Source organism: Homalodisca vitripennis, chromosome 2 (assembly GCF_021130785.1).
Source record: "Homalodisca vitripennis isolate AUS2020 chromosome 2, UT_GWSS_2.1, whole genome shotgun sequence".
In the NCBI taxonomy this organism is placed as follows: domain Eukaryota; kingdom Metazoa; phylum Arthropoda; class Insecta; order Hemiptera; family Cicadellidae; genus Homalodisca; species Homalodisca vitripennis.
In genome coordinates, this window is record NC_060208.1 from 100,408,197 (window position 1) to 100,429,879 (window position 21,683).

General features: G+C 34.6%; 1 protein-coding gene across 2 annotated transcripts in view; it reads left to right on the forward strand.

The window, feature by feature from the left end:
• The window catches only part of LOC124354444 (chorion peroxidase), a 98,802-nt gene that overhangs the window by 41,976 nt on the left and 35,143 nt on the right, over positions 1 to 21,683 (forward strand). The window contains exons 4-7 of one of the 2 annotated variants that reach the window (XM_046804892.1): positions 12,644 to 12,790; positions 16,795 to 16,921; positions 17,668 to 17,863; positions 18,114 to 18,254. In XM_046804892.1, the coding sequence (XP_046660848.1) occupies positions 12,644 to 12,790; positions 16,795 to 16,921; positions 17,668 to 17,863; positions 18,114 to 18,254 (611 nt within the window). Of the gene's footprint in view, positions 1 to 12,643; positions 12,791 to 16,794; positions 16,922 to 17,667; positions 17,864 to 18,113; positions 18,255 to 20,104; positions 20,151 to 21,683 lie in introns of those variants that run through there. The other variant, XM_046804893.1, reaches the window with a different exon arrangement.

Genomic DNA, 21,683 nt, shown 5'->3' on the forward strand with positions numbered 1-21,683 from the left:
TTTGAACGGTTTTTGAATAGTTAGTTGAATAGTAGATTCATTACAACCTAAAGAATGAGAAGCGTGATAACTAGCAACCAAGTATGATCACATTTTACTGGTCTATTAGGATATTGTTTGCTGTAAATTCAACTGATCTTTATTTATTTTTAGGATGTCTTCAGTAAAATGTCATTAATATTATATTCCCGTATGCAGAATGTTTCGGAAATTGTTCAAAGCATCAGTATTATCAACCCTCTTCTGAGATAAGTAGTTGGACATTCCCAAATGATGTACCATCAGTCTATCCCAAGAAGAACAGAGATCTGCTTAGTGTTAGTTGAAAATATAAAAGAAGTTTAAACTCAGCTAGAATCCAAAAGAAGATGATTCCTGAAGGAATCCCACCTCTATGTGGAAGGGCAGAGGGTGTGGGGTGGATGTCCGAGACGGGAGTGTCACGGCCAGCGGAGAGGGAAAGTCATCAGACAAGGACACCGGCGAACCTTGAACATCGTCCGTCGGTTGTGGATTATTACTCAACTGGTGAAAGCAGAGGGACCATTCCATCTGATTATGAAGTTGATTGGCTGTCAAGTCCGTACCTGCTGTTTCCTCAGGTGCCTTCAAGTGTCTTTCTGTGGAATTCGGAGCCATCAATTTGCTTAAGTGTCCTTTGGTGATAATCATTCTCTTTCCTTCAGTATATTCCTGTGTCCTGGTGTATTCAGTGTGCTGGAATATGGCATATCAAACATTACCCCAATAATGAGCATTATGTCAAAATAAAGTAAAGGCATGAACCAAACCGTAGGGAATAGAGTATTAAAGTTCTATGTGTAGCGTTGTTTTCAGAACATCTTCGTGAATGACGAAGTTTCTAATAAAATTTAATTCCGTATCTAGGATCTGCTGACGTATTGTGGTAACTTACAGTTACGGATAATTCTTATAATTATTTCGAAAAATTAAAATAACTATTTCTTAACCAATGAAATATATTATACTATCTTCACTATATGCTAAAGTAAAAACACTGTCAATCTAATTTCAACGATTTTGTTTCTCGAATTAATTCGAGGATTTAATAAACTTCAATTGCTTCAATTGAAAGGACTGATCAGTTGTACGTTAAAAATAATCAAAGCAATTCATAAAATAGCTGCACTGCTATTAATAATATAGTTGAACACATTTATTAAGTTTTATATCCATGTTCACCTCTTACAAAATCACATCACAAAACGTATGATTTATTTTTCTTTTAATTCTGTGTGCAATATTTTAAATTTCATTCGACTTTGGTTCATAACAAATTTTTATACACATAGTTTTATGCGTCCTGTTCCTTCGTAACATGTGAATTTTCCCTCGAAATGGGGTTAAAAACATTGAAATATTCCATTTACAGAACAGAAGGCAATCCGGAAAGTAGCAGCATTGACAGTTGCAGGTGTTACAATGATAATTTGACTTTCTATCGGGAGAGTTGTGAGTATTGTCCGACCCGTTACTTGTTATGTTCCTGAAGAGGAAATACCTGTTACAAGCTCATGAGCAGTGACAGGCACTTCTGTTACTAATACAAGAGACAATACTAGCTTCTGTGCTGCTGCCAGTCAGCCTGCCATTGTACTTCAGCTATATACAATACTATAGCCTACACTGTTTGTTACATAATGAAAAGGGGTTCCTGCACAAGTGCACAGCTTTAAAAGCAATTATTGTTATTCTCTAACAATTGCTTTTATATTAAGCGTAATAGTTTTTGAAAGAAAGGAGAATTCGTCATGGTTTGTTATCATGAAATTACTTCTTTTCTAAGAAAGGCTGACAACAGTTAGTTTTATTTCTAATATAAAATACGTCTGGAAACCAAACGAGCATTATATCACTATCAAACCTTGTGATGACATGACTTTTCCTTCTTACAAGATGTCATAAAATGCACTCTTGTTCGCTACGATCTCTTTCCTCAATTTCAATAACTTTTCTTTTTCTACTTTTTTAGATACCGGTAGTGGATATACTTATACTAAGTTAGTCACGAGCATTTTGTCCAAATTCGTATTAAACTATAAAGTAATATACATGTCTAATAGGTGTTTTTGGCTATCGATTAAAACTTGGGGCATCATTTCCAGTTTTTAGTTTACTCAAACACAGAACAGAATTTTTAAGACCGCATCATGCTTGTTATTGTTTATTAGGATAACAAACTGAAAACTTCACTCGTCATGTCTAAAAGGTTTTTTGCGTTTTTATTTCTCTGGAGTGAAAAGATATTCAGGATGGGTAAAGGGGATTAGTAACGTCTCTTCTTGAGTTACCGTGGGGTCGGGCGAAACTAAAATGGAGGAATGGGGTGGATGGTGTCATTGCCACCTTCGACGAAGGAAGACTAGCCCTTTTATAAAATACCATTAAAGCGGACAATTGGATTTCGACGTCCTCCGATTTACTGTAAGCTTACTAAACTGCTCTTTACACTGAATAAGCTCACTTAAATCATACTCAGCAGTGAAGTAGACCCGTCGATTAGCCACCCTCACTCATCTCCATCACAGTATCTTAACATTTTCTGGTAATAGCGTGCCTAAACATCCACTGGTTTGCCCTAATGTAACGGACAACCGTTATTCTGTATTTATTCGCCCAGACATGTATAGACCTGTCAAGATCTTATTTTTGGTTTAAATCACATCAGGGACCGTTGTGGATTTTTAGAGTAATAAAACACCACCTGAGTCAGTCGAAAGTGTGTAAAAAACGTTTGGATAGAGGCTGCAACACAGTTCGTGGACAATAATTCTAGAAACAGAGATTTAGAAAATATTGTTTTAACTAATCTATTGGAATCTAATAAGGCCTTTTACAGGAATATTTATTGGAAAATCTGTCTCTTGCAATCACTTTCATTACAACGTTTTTGTTAAATTTTTGCATATAACTTTAAAACATTCCTCGCTGCATATGCAGAGCTAATGCCCTGTACAGGGTTTATTCCTGGAGACATCCAGACAACCTTTTAGTGTTTTTGTGTGGAAAATCGAAACTCATAATATATTTATGACAAGCAATATGTAAGTATAAATAAGTAAAAAATGTGCTTTTTATAATGTGCCCACAAGCCCAAAATTGTAAATTTTGAGGGCAATTAAAAATGTTTATATTTAAACCCTTACCATTTTCGTGCGATCTTCTTTTTGAAGGTCTTGGTAAAATAAACTTAAAAGCACAAACTAATGGAATGTTTAGCCCTAAATGACACCTAATAAATTACTTGAAATTTTGAATGATTTCCCATCATAAAAAGAACAACTTAAGTTTGAATCACCATTATTTATGAAATATGTATGATTTATAAATACATTATGTGTTTTATTTTCAAATTCCAACGCACTAAACAGTTATCTGAGTATCTCCAGTATCTTTTAAATAACCTTGTACGCAAGATGTCCATAAAGTCTCTCGCACACATTTAATATTTTCTTAACAATTACACATGAAGCAATAATAGGTACATCATTACTACACTTAAAAATATACTTTTTAAGTAACTATCAGTAGTTATCTGTCACATCACGGGGATAGACAGCAAGGAGTCATAAGAACATCTTAAATAGGAGCGCGCGCGCGCGCACACACACACACACACACACACACACACACACACACACACACACACACACACACACACACACACACACACACAGTAATACACCAAATTAAAGGACTTTAGTAGAGGAACGCAATGCCGCAATTCCTACCTCAACAGGTTGCACCTTTAAAAATAACGTCTGTATACAGTTTCAAAAAACTACAATGAAGGGCCTGTCCTAGACAGCTTAATTTCTTCTATTGGTTCAAGTTGGAAAGTTAAACTTTGTAAATGGATACTGGACCTAAGAAATAATATTTGGAGTAGTTCACTCTACACTCCAATGGAGGACGGATCAAAAGGATTTTCAACAAAAATATTAAACGTAAACATAGGATTAATACCGCAAACAACACTTAAAAAGGCTGATTCAGTAACAGTTATGAATAAATTCTGAAAGCATTCACGTTCTATTTCTTTTACTATGTATAATTAGAAGCTATAATATGTTATATGTATATTATAGCTGTATTATTATTTTTACATGTAATATTATGTGGGAAAACATATGGAAAGGAAACAAATAAGTGTAAAGAGGAATAATACAAAAACTGGCACCACACTACTAATCACATCCGACAATTCGCATACTACATTGATACTAAGCAATGATTCTACAAAATCACTAATAACTTCACATAATCACTAATAATTCCACTTACTAAGTAATGATTCTACAAACTCACTAATAACTTCACATACTCTCTAATAATTCCACATACTAAGGAATGATTCTAAAAAATCACCAATAACTTCACATACTAAGTAATGATTCTACAAATTCACCAATAACTTCACATACTCTCTAATAATTCCACATACTAAGCAATGATTCTAAAAAACTCACCAATAACTTCACATACTAAGCAATGATTCTACAAATTCACCAATAACTTCACATACTCTCTAATAATTCCACATACTAAGGAATGATTTAAAAAATCACCAATAACTTCACATACTAAGCAATGATTCTACAAACTCACCAATAACTTCACATACTCTATAATAATTCCACATACTAAGCAATGATTCTACAAACTCACCAATAACTTCACATACTCTCTAATAATTCCACATACTAAGCAATGATTCTACAAAATCACCAATAACTTCACATACTCTCTAATAATTCCACATACTAAGGAATGATTCTACAAAATCACCAATAACTTCACATACTCTCTAATAATTCCACATACTAAGTAATGATTCTACAAACTCACCAATAAATTCACATACTCTCTAATCATTCCACATACTAAGCAATGATTCTACAAACTCACTAATAACTTCACATACTTACTAATAATTCCATATATTTCCTAATAACTCTTCATTACTCTAAGAATCCCCACACTCTCTCTATGAATCTTCCCACACAAATTCAAAACTCGCATACTTACCAAGTACCTTGCGTGTTTACTAAGAAACTCACAAACTTACAAAAAAAAACAGATACTCACCAATAATTATCACACACCCACTAAAATCTCGCATACGTATAAAGAAACCCACGTTATCTACTAAGAAACTCACAAACTTACTAATAATCTCAGACACTCACTCTGAACCCACTCATGCTCACTAAAACCACATACATTTTTAAGAATCATCATGCTCTCACTAAGGAACTCACAAACTTACCAAGAACCCCATATACTCTCTAAGAACACACACACACACACACACACACACACACACACACACACACACACACACACACACACACACACACACACACACACACACACACACACACACACACACACACACACACACACACACACACACACACACACACACACACACACACACACACACACACACAGTCACTAACAACCCACATACTTATAATACACTTCTCGTGCTCACTAAGGTCCTTACACGCTCCCTATACACTTACATTCTTAAAAACTCTTAAGCACTCACTAAGAAACCCACATAATAAAAAAAAACACACACACTCAAATCACAAATACTCATTAAGAATGCCACACGACAAGATCGGTAAATGATTGTGCATGACAAGATACTACCTGTTGTATTTTATAGGCAGAGTCATCCCTCTATTTGACAAATGTCGTTGCAACCCCTTCTCGCATCGCTGGCAGTTTACAATGTTCCTCATCAGTGTTGAAGTGCGTTGTGTCACAGCCCTGCAGCATTGGATAAAGCCGCCAGCATCGTTTTGCATCAGTGCCGTGACACAATATGACCACCATGGCTGATAACTGTGGTAGAAACATAGCACAATATCCGATAATCGGCAACTGGCCCGTCACTGTAATTCACTGACAAATTGAAGCTTTTCTTCATGTATGTTTTTGTTAGTGGGGGCAGATAGTTTGAGCATAAAACTCAATCTTGATCTTATATTCCAATGTCTTTCCTGCCCTATAGTGATGAGACAGTTGCAATTGAAATCTTTATAGGTTAAAGCTTCTCACATACAAGGTACTCGTACTTTGTAAATAGTTTTCTATCGTGAAACATAAATACCATATCCTGTACACTTTATGTATAGTTTAAACTATTTTCTTCTTAACCCAATATTGTCAGTAATCTGTATTACAGAATTGGCATTAACAACCTTGTAAACGCCATTTACTAACTACGTTCCTGTACAGAACATGAATGAAAATGGCGATAAAAGTAAAGGCTAATATTAGACCGGTAACGAATGGTAATTTTATGAAAGATAAATTGTTGCTTGAAGTAGTTGGAGATCTATTTCTTGGCTATAGTTGTAGGTCTACAATCCATTTTCGTGCCCAAGGCCCACACTATCTGCCAACGTAAAGTTTTGTACATACAGTAGAACTCCGATTATCCGAACCCCTATTATCCGAATCCCCAATTATCCGAATCACGATTCGGTGAAATTATGAAAAATTTGAAAGTCGTCAAATAACAGTGACGGCGCCCGCCCGACGAAACGTGCCATGACGTAGAAAGGGGCAGGAGCCCGGCGCGCCAGGAAGGACAAATATGTACTGTATGTAGCCTATTGCACATTTCATCACTTAATTTTTCATTTGTCATTTAGTTTATGTACTAGTACTTTTCGTTAATTTGTATTGCTGTACTGCATTTTTATTGCTCATGTTTATTTCTGTACTCTATAGTATTAAAATAACAACGTTTTCAATGCACTTTTGTTTATTTAATCTAAAATACTCCTTTTTTGCATAATTTCCATGCTAAATCCAACTATCCGAATTTTTGCATATCCGAATCGGCCTGATCCCCAATTAATTCGGATAATCGGAGTTCTACTGTATATTTAAAGTTCAAGGACATTAAAATAAGAATGCTAAAAATTTGTTGCTTTAACACAATTAATTACAATATTGTGCACAAGGTGAAATAGCAAACATTATTTTTCTATTCATTCATCAAAATTTACTAGTACGACATGTCGATCGATGAGGTTTGAACATGGATTGAACATAATATTATTGAAGACAATTTGGACAATTCATAAGTAAAAATTTATACATATTTAGCGTATATGATGCGTACACGATGCTAAGTCTAACGACGATGCTTACGCCTGGTGGGTAACAAACCTTGCGGTAGTCACGGCGGTTACGGCAGCACTAGGACAATAGACTGTTATAGCGTGTCGTCCATGGTTTGTTGTTAACCGAGGTAACTGACCTTGACCGATGGGTTGAACACGACGCTCTAGATAGGCTACGTAACCCACTTTAAAACAAAAACTATCATCACAGTGATCTTGGTTAAGAATTTAACCCCCTTCCTAAAAACACGTTTTAATTTTTTACGAAACCCCACTCGTGACAAACTATTTTACCTCGAATAATCCCGGGAGAACTTTGTGTGGGTCTGATTGTACGTTAAATTACTTACCTCACTTAATGTTCAGTATTTTAAATCTTTGCAGCATCCTCATTTGCTGAAGCTCCATTAATGTTTTTTTTCATATCATTGTTCTCGTCTCTTGTCTATATTTATACTCGTAATTAGTTAGGAAATAATCGCCGCTCCTCTCCTAGTTGCAAGGAAAAGGGGTAAAAAATATGTTGCCAAGTAATTTTAGACCCTATTTTTTGAGATGTAAAGTTGCCGTTTAATCTTCACAAATAATATGAGAATCCAACAACGATTAAGAAGGCGTTCTGAACATCTCATAGGTTAATGTACATATTATTACTCCATGTACTTCTCTTTGTACATAGTATATATTTGGGCTCATATTTATTTATAGTTCAATTTAAAATGTTAACATTTTAATTAGTACAGTTTTATTTAACATTTGTTTGTAATTGTATTTCAACGCACAATACTGCATTATAGTTGTAACTATTATCATATGATAATATAGCCTACGATCGGATATTCCGTCTTTTACTTGACACAATGTAATTATTGTTGTATATTTTTACAATATAATATAATACATAATATAATTACAATAATGTTAAATTATTAATAATAAAAGCAATTAAATAATTCAATATTATAGCTAGTAAGATTTTTAAAGTCTTTATTATATTATAAGATTTTAAATAATATATACGAGTATTACTTTAAGTTAACCTAGGCTAAGTAACTAATAATAATTCGCCTGTTACGATAGCTCTGCTTTATATTATAATGTAAAGTATGTGAAAATGAAGCAATTCAAATTTATACACGGAAGTAGGTTTAAACTTTTTTCAAAGCAACGTCGTAATGGAAATCGGTCGATAATAATACCTGCTGCACTGATGACCGGTAGAATGCCACCTAACATAATCTACTCGCACACACATTCAACTTTCACTGGAGAAACTGCACCGACCAGCCTGCTAGTGGCCCCATGTTGAGTAACAAAGACCCTTGGGCTGTCCGGGGGTCTCGAGTTCGATTCCCGGTAGCAAGCCATTGTGCGCTGTTATCCTTATATCACACATTATCATAATACTGCTACAAGGGTTTGCTTGTGGCGTGTTCAAGGGGAAGTCCCGGGCAAAGTAATTAAACCCTTTTATTAGGATTTACTTTGACTAATGAACTAAGTATTGAGTAAGGGTGGATGTTTTATCATTTCAGTCTAAACAATTCAGGGACAAAACATATTGACTTATGATTAACGTATTTATATTGGTTATTACAAGCTAATTCTAAAACCAGGACGAAAACCTTTCGAGAGTTATGTTAATTTCATCTGCGGGTGGAGTGGGCGGACCCCATCGTCGAATAGTGAGTGATACATGTAGCAGTCGCAAGCGCATTGGCTCATTCTTTTGCAAACCTACACGTTAGTTTCTTTACTCAACTCACAGCATGCACATTACCAGATTTGCATGGCAATAAAATGTGTAATATTCAAATATTGATATAATCCAATCCGGGAGGAGCGTAAACTTTAAATTATAAGTTACAGGAGTGAAACCTTCTGTTTCATATAATTTCCTTATACGCGATCCTGAGGTACCGGTACAAATTTGTTGTTATAACTGTGGTATCCGATAATTCTACATGATTTAAACTTTTCTAAGCTGGTATTCAGAGATAAAATACACACTCCTTGCACACCTACACGTTAGTTTCTTTACTCAACTCACAGCATGCACATTACCAGATTTGCATGGCAATAAAATGTGTAATATTCAAATATTGATATAATCCAATCCGGGAGGAGCGTAAACTTTAAATTATAAGTTACAGGAGTGAAACCTTCTGTTTTATATAATTTTCCTTATACGCGATCCTGAGGTTCCGGTAAAAAATTTGTTATAACTGTGGTATCCGATAATTCTACATGATTTAAACTTTTCTAAGCTGGTATTCAGAGATAAAATACACACTCCGTGATAACCTACCAGTTTTTTAAAATGCTGCAGAAATAATTGAGGTTATCTGCAGAACTTGAAGTAGCCGCGGGTTTTAATCTTCGAGACCGATTAGAGATTTGCTCTCAAATTGCAATAAATATTTCCTGTTTGCGCTATTTATACTATAAACACTGATGGGGTTTCACCTATAATTATAACACGGGAGAATCAAGACTTGTTGAGGTGCATAATACATCTGAATATGTTTAACACGTCTTATGAAAATGACACCTTACACTTTGACATAGGAAATAATTGCTATTTGGTGCCATCAATAACTCTCCTCATGGGACAAGTTAGAGGAAATGAAGCTCTGAAATAAAAGCAGACTAAATTTAATATTGTAATTTTTTTGCCATTGACTTCTCAACAGTTAACTGTATAACAAATTATAATTTCAAAAACTTCAAAAATATTTCAGTCATTATTTGATGCTTGTTATTAAAATATTCAGAATGTTTGTTCATATACTTGACACAGAAAATTTATACAAATTAGTTTATCATGAACAGGGTTAAAATGTGGTGTTTACAGCCAGAGTTTAACCATTACTCCCTCTTACTTTCACAATCCAAAAATCTTTAACTTAAGGAACTCCAGTTGAAACATTCTACTATTGCTAATAGCTTTTCTACCCGTAAAATGTTGATGTATTTACTCGTGATAGAGTTATGCTAATACTCAAATTTAAACTAACATACAAAGGCGTGGCACAACCGTCCTACCAGATCGTGGTATCAAATGACCATTTAAGCAATAAACCGTTTCTAAACTTAAAAGAATACAATTGAATAGGCCTAATTCAAATCTAGGCACTTTTATTTTATTCTAGGAGATTCCTTCTAGGTAACTGATATTGTTCTTGATAATCTTAAACATATTTAATGGAAAAATAATTTTCAATTGATTTTCCTGGAAATCGAGCCCATGACCTCTCCTCTAGAGGTTACCACTAAGCTGCAATGAGGATCAATTGTATTTACCAATAAAACTAATGTGTAATTGTTGCAAAATATTACCAAGCCAGTGGCATGAATGACTAGTTTTTCTAAAAGCTTGCACAAAAAATAAAAGTATAACATTGACATAGGACGACAAATTGCATAAGTTATGCTACATTTATCGTCCGTTCAAAATCCGGTACCATGTTCTCCATTCTCAATTCCGGAACGCACACGGAGCGACAGTTCTAGGGTCTTATCATCCCAAAAACTACGCTTGCTTACTTAAAAATCAATTTTTCATACTAAATATAATAAAATGAATCCATCAAATTACACCTAATATTGGTGTTTATATTCATTCATACCAGCCTCCATGTAAACACTGTTTATTATAATACTACCTTTGGACAGTCAGAATAAAAACACAGTCGATTAAAAAACTGGAGCAACACAATACACTTCCTGTGCATGATACAAAACCATCCTTCTGTCCCCCATTCTTCCGCGAATTGCATTCTCAGTGAGTCGCGTTCCTCACTGGTCGTTACCGGTAGCTCTCGAGACACAAACAACGTGGTATATATTAACGTCAACATGTTTTTCTCTTATTTATTGTTTTGACGTCTTTGTCTGAACTCTAATATTTCTAAACGCTAGACTAAAGTGGTCATCTTAATGGCTTTGCATTCGTCACATCTTTAGTGGTTTACGATCTCAATATCCGGTACAAATATAAGCTGACCTAATGTAACTACTATATTATTATAAGAACTTGAATGCAGATCTTTAAAGGGAAAGGATATTAATTAATAGAATGGTTCTTAAAGTAACTCGAGTAGGTCCACTCGAGGGAATGGAAAATTTAATTTTTCTTTGTCTGTCCACACGATATCTCGAACTGTTCTGTAGACTTGAAATTTTGCATTAAGCTTCATTTCTAAACAGACAACACTGAGTTTGATAACTGAGCATGTTACTCCATGGGGTTTGGTTAAGCATAAGCGAATATTTTTCATTGGTCTTATGGGTAACCATGATTTTTAACAAGAGAATCGCAGAATAAATAAATTGGTAAACAAACCCAGTACACGTATAAGAGATTTTAACATGAAACAAATAAATACATGTAACTGAACTATCCAAACACAAACAACATTACTGGCTGATCATTAGCGATCACCACTCGTGGGACTAGTCTGTCTGTTTCTGCGTGCGATATCTCAAAAACTAACTGACTTCATAGACTTGAAATTATGCATGAAGCTTAATGTCTACATGAAGAACATTCAGTTCGATAATGGTGTATGTCACTTAATGGGATTTGGCTGAATATTTGCGAATATATTTACATTGGTCTAATGGTAATTATAATGGCAACGAGAAAATGTCAGAATACAAAATTTAGTAAACTAATGAGTATTTAACTTGTAACATATTAACATAATATATGTAACATAATATATGTAGCCTAACAAACTGACTCATCTAAAATCATTTTGACGTGACTTGCTGTGTGGAATTTTATTATTTAAACATTTACAAATATGAAACCCAATGTAAAGGACACAAATGTGAATGTTTCATGTGGCATTATATTTCGAAAAATATGTCATCTGTACACTTTTTAATGTTCATTAAAATTTATTTCTACTTCGACAATAATGAATTCTATCATGGTTTATATCAAATCATGGAATCTGACTAAGCATCGGCTGTAGCCTATTGCTCAGTAGGCTGACGAAATTTCTCGTTTGTTTGCGGGGAAAGTAAAAATTTGTGCTTCTCGTAATTATCTGTCGTTGTATCTGTCAATACTGAAATATGCTATAGACTTGAAATTTTGCGTTACACCTCGGTGAAGCCTCATGCGATATGAGATGTGGCATACACCCTCTAATACTCTAATAAAGAAATAGGTATTCTAATTTTACAATACATTCTAAGAGTATACCTATGTAATAACTTCCGGTAGGGCCAGTATTTGTGTATCAGATATGTAAAGTGTGATTTTCTCACAACACATGAAAAGATAGGCTGCACGAGGTAAAGCCGAGATATTATTAAAATTGATTGGCGTTGAATATTGTTAGTTCCTTCATAAATGTATTAATAATTTCAAACTTATTGAATATGTACACAAAGCATATTTTGTGTTTTAAGACGATGCTGAAAGAAAGAAATGTATTTAATTATAAATGCATTTGTTGCAGACTGGGAGAACGGGCCGCCCCCGCAAGCGGAGGCAGTGGTAGAGGCGGTAGTGGAGGCAGGAGGGGGACACCACCCCCATGTCACCAGTCTCCTGCCTCTCTGGGGCGATCTTCTCAGTAGAGATCTCTCCCTGCCATACAAGTCTGGTGAGTAATGAGATGTGCGTGTTTACAAGTATCCAGGGCTGTATCTAAATACTTGGAGGCCCTGACAATCAGATTTCTTCTCATCTCTAATATTAACCTCTCGTTGGAAGCATGTCCGTTTCAGAAACAAAACACTTTTTTGATTTCTCTATAATGGAGAGTGACAATCGAGTAATTCATACAAATTCAAAAAAAAATATGCATTTCCCGGTATTCTGATAGCAGTTTTTAATCCCCGTCTGGGTCTGGGTTAATTTTTAGTTTTGTACCGTAAAAATTAGAAACTAACATCAAATCATAATAGTATAGATAGTGTTTCTCATACATGACAACAGTAACAAAGACTCACATTAATCATAGTTTTCTTCCCAATAATACAACCTAATGCTTCCGAACATTTTAATTATCACGTAGGGTTTCCAACTCTGTTAGCGTTCTGACGCAATCTACTAAACAGATTATATCTATCGAATAAACAGGAGTTTCTATGTCAATTGGAGTAGCCTATACAAAGGTTTGAGGGAATTTTCCTCGAAAGGGAAGTAGCACATGTACTCACATTTTTGCAACCTCCCTTTTGAGTCACCATTTAGAAGGGAACAAATTTCAATCATTTTGGCATACATCCATCCTAGCCTTGATTATTATTTGTTTTATGGAAGTTAAAGAAAAAAAAAAAATTGAATTAGGCAGATTACACGAACCATAATCACGCTTCGAAAAGGGCAACCTAAGATCATAAATTAAAATGTTTAGTGATCCAAATAATTTTTGGAAAAATATACTGCAACCTTCTTCTGTATGAATGAATTCATCAATTTCCAAAAACATTAGAATCAAACTTAGTCGTCTGCTTTGTGAACTAACGGCAAATAAACATCATGCTTGCAACACTAAGCACTTTTCATTTAGTTTCCTTTGTTCTTCAGGATTAGCCAAGATGTTCAGGATAGGACTTATGGATTCTTTTAACTTGTTAAATTTAGATTTCGATCATAAATATGTATGTAGGAACTAAATAATGATAAGGGTCGGTGCTAAAGCTCTTTGTTTTATCCCTTTCCCATAACGAAAGACATTACTATTCAAAGAACTTGAGTTTGGCACGTACTTTAGTTTTGGTATCAGGTGGTTATCCTAGTGACAGTAATCACACGAATATTCAGCCACTACACATCAGCAGCATGGAACGTAGATAAATAATGGGAGAAGGGGTGATTTCTTGAACATGTATTTAAACGATTACAAATTAGTTTTTATTTCTGTACCAACCTCTGTAACTTTAAATTTACATATAATTAATGATTGCCTTTTAATTTCAATTTACCAATAAGATCAATTACCATTAATTACCCTGTGGTATATAACCATCTGAAGGTTTTATAATCCAGATTAATACTCATTTAAAATATCAGTGTTAGATCATAGACCTTTGGGATTATTTCTTTTTTATATCAAGTTCAAATCGACGATAATCTATGCATTTTGGGGGCTTTTGTTGAAAGAATGTTAAGTTTAATATAGAATTTCATAATCAGAAAACTATGTAATTTGACGAGTTTTCTATATAAAGTGTATTTATTAGAGGACAGAAAATGAAAATGTCAAATATACAGTATTTGAATTTACATTTTATATTAATATATTATTCATTTATATAAAATATATTTAAATCACAGTAGCGTAGGAATAAGGCTGAGAATCTAACAGATTCGATTTCCGAGGAGGTCAATACAAATTTACAAGTTGGGGCGATTTACCTTTCAAAACTTTTGTAATGAATTAATATTCCATTGGCGTAAAACTCTAATATAAAGGAATGACAAAATACTTTAAAATGCTATTTAAAAAATAAAAGGAAATGTTATAATCTTAGAAAGCGCCTGAGTTTGCTGGAACGCAGGTTTGCTACTTATATCTTATGCAAGTGCGGTTTTAGTGTTGCAGGAGTTTCACAGTACAAACTATGCAGAACTGTAGTTGGTTTCTATAATTAATTTTCAGATAATATTTATCAGCGAGTATATTTCCTTTTATTTTTTTAGTAAATAAAATAGTATAGTTAAAATAAATACTGCATTTTATACTTTACATGTGTACACAATTTCACTTTATCTCGTATTATGGGAGCAAATTTTGGGCAAAAACAGCTTAGCAAAGTCTGTAGGTCTACTTCCATTCACAACCTAAATAGGTACATCATTATAGTATCAACACTAAAACACAAGGTTTTTACTATAGTGCACTTGCCTCTTTGTACTTCTGCAAGGAGAAAGTAAACCTGACCATGGATTTTTTTTATTTTGGTACATCCAATCCTTTCAATACTACGGTTAGTAATAGCACGTTGTTAAACGATATACTTCTAGCAGAACTGGACCGATAGTTGGGTTATGGTTTATACAACCGACAAGTTGTATAAATGGCAATAGCCAAATTTAATTTCAATAAATATTGAATCACAAAAAGTACTTGCTTCGCCGGGACTCGAACCTGAATCTCTCACTTGCCAGGTGAGAGTGCTAGCACTACACCACAGAGCACTTAATTTTTACGATTCTATTATTCTTGTATTTGGCCGTTTCTGTCATATATGTGTATAAATTACCAAACTAACGTATGATGGAAGACCATATATCTGTCAAACGACTTTTATTTACATTAATTAAATTTTGTATAAATGGCAATAAATACCACAAATAGTACGTGAAAGGCTAAATTTATAACTATAGGTACGATTATTTTCCAAAATTTACAAACAATATAATTCTTATACTAAATATTTCCAAAATATAGGTACCAAACTTTAGAGAATTAGATGCATTACAACTCAATTAATAAATTAAAAACAAATTTCTAATTTGCAACAAGGTGCGACTGACCTAAATTTGTTACAATGGATACGTTAGTAAAATATATAATTTTTACACTAAATATTTCCAAAATATACCAAAATTTAGCATAGTATAGCCTAAACAAAGTTATAACAAGCTATAAACTAACATTATAAACCATACCCATATATCACTAATTATCAAAATGGCTAGATGAAGACAATCTTTCTGGCAAGATATACTTGACTTCACCGTGACATCACTATTGCCAAAACAGCTAAAAAAATTTCACAATTGAAATCAAAAATGGTTTTTGTTTGAAACGATATATAAATAGTTGTGGTAGTGTTGATTTATTTACTCTCGTATGAACTGTCAAAACACTTTCATGTCAGATCGACATTATAATGTTGATAGCCACTTGTAAAACAATTTAGATTGACATTATAATGTCGATTGCCAGTTCAAGGCTTAACATGTGACGTAAGTTAATAACGCATGTGCTATATAGAGTTGAAATTTTACATCCAACCCTAACTAACTGATTTTTTAAATATTTAAAATTGCATGTCTAGTACAACGGTTTTGACTCAATCCCTTACCTTATGTAAATATATAAATTAGATAAATTTAAATATGACTGATGCAAAAAGTAAAAAATCTATAGATAGAGGTTAGTTAACACATGCATGGTAAGCATGAGTTTTTACAAAATCATTATTATAAATTGATGTATTTGAAACTGTTACTATCTGGTTCATGCTGGAAACTACATCCTCCAAATTCCAGTAAGTAAGGGAAGGTACCACAATTTACAAGAGTTTGTGGTACAAACAAATTTTGCCACAATACTATTTTAACACGGATTTGTGTAGATTAACTCACATTTGCCTGTAAGGTATTACTATCATGATATCTAAAAATAAAGAGGTGTTTTATAAAGATACCAGTAGGATAATTTGGGTTGAAGTAGTATTTTATTCCTGGATTAGATTAGAATTCAAACTATTTCAAAAACCCTTTACATTTTCTGGTCAATAAACTGTTTTAAAAGCCTTCAGAAAGTAAAGGAAACTACGTTGTCAATTAAAGATTTAAGTCACATGAAAAATAAGCAATGCAATCATTTTATTTTAGCAAGGAGTATAGTGATTTTGACCATGATTTCAGATAAAGGTGTTATTCTGAATGCTCAGTCTGGGTTCCTGGATGGATCCGGTTTCTATGGGACAACCCTCGAGGAGCAACAGAAGCTACGAGGAGAGGGAGGACGACTCAATCTCTCCGCATGTTCAGAGTAAGTCTAAAATTTGTTAAAGCCGAACATCCATCCAAATTGAATTTTAAAAGCGTTCTCAAATATCGTAAGTAACCTTTTCCAAAATATACCCAGGGCAGTTACTATAGAACTAATATCAAAAGGTATATGTAAAGTAGGGGTTAATTACTAAATCTAAAGGAAATAAGAGAACAGGAGTCCACAGATCTTAAAGATTTTTGTAGAAACCTCAAATTCGATGGGCAAAATAGAAGTAAGGGAGCTGCAGAAAACCTTTTAGAATTATGTGAATCGTCTTAGACCCATCCCTCAGAAGGAAAAAATCATAACAGCTTCATTATATGTGTTCACTAATAAAAGCACAATATTTTTAGAACTACCCAAAATCTAAATCAATTGATTTACTGATATTAAAATTGCATAATTTCTATATTTTGAAGTGAACAGTATTCACATTGTTGCTATATATTAAGTGTCTAAAAAAATCCACTGCAAAATAGGCAAATTATGCAAATTTAATTTCAGTAAATCGATTGATTTAGAATTTTGGTGATTCAGAGAAATACTGTGCTTTAAAAAGTGAACATACTCATACAAGTAAAAATAATAACATATAGAATACAAAAATAGGTACTAATAAAACAAGCTGCTAAAATAATGAAATTTGTTATTAGGTACTATTATTTGTATGCCATACTAAAAAGAGGCTTTGTTCATTAGTTTATATCTATGTTTTGTTGTATTTGACTTTATTGGTTACTCAGGTGCCGTAATGTGGGATCAGGTCTGGGAGTGCTCTACACCACCTTGTTGCTGGAGCACAATCGACTGGTGACACAGTTTGTCAGCCTCAACCCCCACTGGTCAGCTGATACCCTATACCTGGAGGCTCGCAGACTGCTGGCAGCTCAGCTACAGCACATCACCTACGCTGAGTTTCTTCCAACGCTTCTCGGAGAGGTCGGTAGTCCCCAACATCATTCTTGAGTTGATAGGATATTTTGAGGTTTTCCTTTTAGTCTATTTTGAAGGGTTTGGCATATAAACATACATGGTGGCAAGTTTTAGATAAAAAGTCATTACTGTTTTCAAAATTCATCTCTAACCCGTCCAATTTTAGATACTTGAATGGAAAAACACAAAAATAAAATTAGGAGAATTATTCAAAGTATGTATGGAGTTATTTGATGTTGGATGGTATATTGTTTAGGCTGTGACTACAGAGTGGGGGCTGAGGCCGGCACGCCGAGGTCGTTACCATGGCTACTCCAGCTCCAACAGGGCTGGTACTTTCTACAGTGTCGCCAACACAGCACTGCGACTTGTTCCTTCCATGGTGCCTTCCACACTGGTACGTTTCTGGTCTATTGGTGATCTTAATATGGCACTAATTAGTTATACCATTTTTTTTTTTTAGGACAAAAAGCTTATAAGTTGCACTTAGTCCTGTAAGAACCTTTGTGCTGCTTCTGGAGTGACAGGATATTCGGGATGGGTAAGATTAGGGAGTAGATGCCGCCTCCTATCGAGATCCATGAGGAAGAATTAGGGCACTACATCTCAAAGTCATGTCTCCCCGGAAGAAGAGGAGGCCAGCTCTGAAACACCCTCTCCAGTCAAATTAGGTAGGGGGTGGCACACCCTTGTTGAGGCCAGCAAGAACCTCTGAGGTTAGGGAACCAATCCCACCAACTCCAACAATAGACTAGACCTATCGAATTGCCCATGAACCCCAGAATCTCGACATTTGTGGTTAGTGATCCCGGATATCCATAAGGTTGCCCAGATTTAAGTGACACATCGGTTTTTTCTGTACCCAGTGGTGGGTTCAACTGGAAGATATAAACCAGCCAGTAGTGATCCCTGCGGGGTTAAACCATACCATCCTTAGGTGACTAAATTTCATGCCAAGTGATTTTATACAATGGAGAGACTGTATTATTAGCATCAATATTGTACATTCAAAACAAAGTGTATGATATGTTGTCCTGATAATAGGGTGTGCAAACCGCTGAACAGTAATCAAAATAACCCCATAGAGATTCCAAAAACTTATTCTAGCACTTCTGCCACTTTCAGAAGCAAGTCCTCAGGACTTCTTTTGGAATGCGTTTTGAATTATGTTATTCCTGGTTTCAAATTAGGACCTTCAGAAGGGAACAACAAATATCACTTGGAGCCATATCAGAGGTTAGGGATCTAGCTTAAAATAGGGATGCTGTCAAGAGGTTTTAAACAATGTGGAATGGATGTTTTACAGCAATCTTTATGAAGCTCCCAAATTTTTAGTCCCTAATGATGTTTACACCACACTGCATCACATAAGCGACATAGAACTTCTACATGGCACTCTAGTTATTGTCCGATTTTTGCATACATACTAATGAAGAATTGTTCAATTGCAGAGAAAAAACACAGTCACCTAGACCTTTAGTTTGCTTTAAACTTGATGTGCTTTTTTTCAGGAGAGACAATGTTGCGTGTTTCTACTAGAGAGACTATGGTTTCTGGGACATACCCATACATCCAAGGTTCATTACGTTTAACTATTTTGAGAAAATTAGAGTAATTATACATGCATTGTAATATGTCCTGAGCAATTTCAAGCTGCAACTTCTCTTTTTCTGTTTACAAGTTCTTCTGGAATAAATTTTGTAGCAACTCTGCGTATAGCCAAATCCATAGGCGTAATTTGGGGGTGGCAAGGGGTGGCAGTTGCCACCCCAGAATTGTGGAGCCCGGTATTTTGCCACCCCCAGAATTTTGAAGTAAATGTCTAAATAATTTACATATAACTTACTTAAAACTGGAAAATACAAGTCTACCAATAGGGAACCTTTTAACTTTATCAATTCTCCATTAATTTTGCTTAGTTTAGCACAGAAAGATAGCACGTCTTTTAAAAACTTGTAAATCATAAACTTAAAATGAAATATTGGTGTAGTAGAATTTACGAAATGAAATAAGGAACATTAAATGCGTGAAGAGCGAGAATGAGCAATGTAGGCTGCTTCTCGTCTGCCGTCTGGAAACGGCAACTCTGTAATACACAGTTGGCGAGGGAGATTTGGCAACAGGGCACCTGTTGTAGTATATTGTCTTTACAGCTAGAAGCAGACAACGTCTGTCGTGTCGCCTGCCTACTTTAACCTTACTCCTCAGTAGATGTATTCGATTAGTGCAGTTGCAGTACGATGTGAATTACATTTCAAGTGAACCGTCGTATGATTGCATGGACTAAGAGATGGTAAGTTTAGTTCAGTTATTTCTTATTTCGTAGGTTAAACTTAGGTGTTGGTCAGTTTCTGGAGTTTCCCCATCTTTGTTTACATCCAACTAGGCCTAATGCTGAAAAATAGAAAATCTTTTTACTGACTAGATTTCAATAAATGGCCCCCAAAAAACATAACCTCAACTTCTAACTTTATTAGTTCTGCCAGTTAGTTCTGCATTGTTACGGTTATGGTTTTAGTTGTTTAAACATTTTATAGGTGTAATTGGTTGGTATAGGAGAAGTTTTTGCATATATAAGGGAAGTAGCTTGTTTTATAGTACGGTATGGAATACTAGGTTTATTTTTGTTTGTTTGGCCACCTAAATGCTTTTACCGATGTCATATAACCTCACATAAATACTATAGTTTAGACTATGACATTCTTCTGTCTGAACTAAACTGTTTTAACAGAACGGAGGAATCAAGAAGCAAAAGTATCCAAGAAAGAGCTGACGTTTTTGTACAAACATCTTTGAAAAGTGTGTTCCCTATGCTTTTTGAACTTTTTCGTTTGTACTATACAATTCCAATGAACTCGGCATCGTGTGAGAGATCCTTTTCATGCTTACGGCGGTTAAAGACATATACTAGAAACTCTATTGGCCAGGAGAGGTTGTCTTCGTTAGCCCTTTTGGCTATTGAAAGGAGTGTAGAAATAGACATTTCAAAAGTAATTGATGACTTCAATTCAAGCCAGAAGAGAAGGCTTCATTTTGTTTAAAACTAACTTGTGGATGCAGTCTGGTTACATAGAATAAAGTGAAATTTGTTTGATCATGTTTACTTGATTTTTCCTTTTATAAAAAACAAACGGGCTGGGCACACATAAATTAAAATTGGGCACACTTTTGAGTTGTGTGTGAACAATAATTACCTCACTTGTGGACCTTGTGGTTTAGTTAATAACTCAATTCATTAAAAATTATTGTTTTAGGCTAAGTTGTTAGCAGTAAAATTTTTGTAAAAATAGCTTGAAAAAGCTTAAAATACTAACAAATTTAAAGCCAGTTTCTTACAATTTTCCGGGGGAGGGCCCCGGACCCCCCCTCCACCTGGGGGGTATTCCATACCCCCCAGTAGATCTTGCCACCCCAGTTAAAAAGCTGAAATGACGCCCATGGCCAAATCTTTTGAAAAAATAAAATAAACTGAACCACTACAATTAGCTCTGTAGTTAGTTCACAGATAATATAAGTTGATCTCAACATCACTCAAACACAAACTTGATTGATAAATTTATCATTTCAACTTGTTGGTTTTCCAGAACGAGGTTCATTGTCCACTGCCAGTGCTATACCAGCCATACCAGTTGTTCCTGAAAGTATCTTTTCTAAAGGCCTGTTGAATATTAAGAATGGTTTCAACTTGGGAATTGAAAATATGTTGTTGCAATACCTCTGATTCTATACATTCTGTGATATTGTACGAAACAAAAAGACAATGAGCACTTAGTACAGAGTTTGACGTTTAACCAACTACACCCAACTGACACAATGTCTAGTTCAC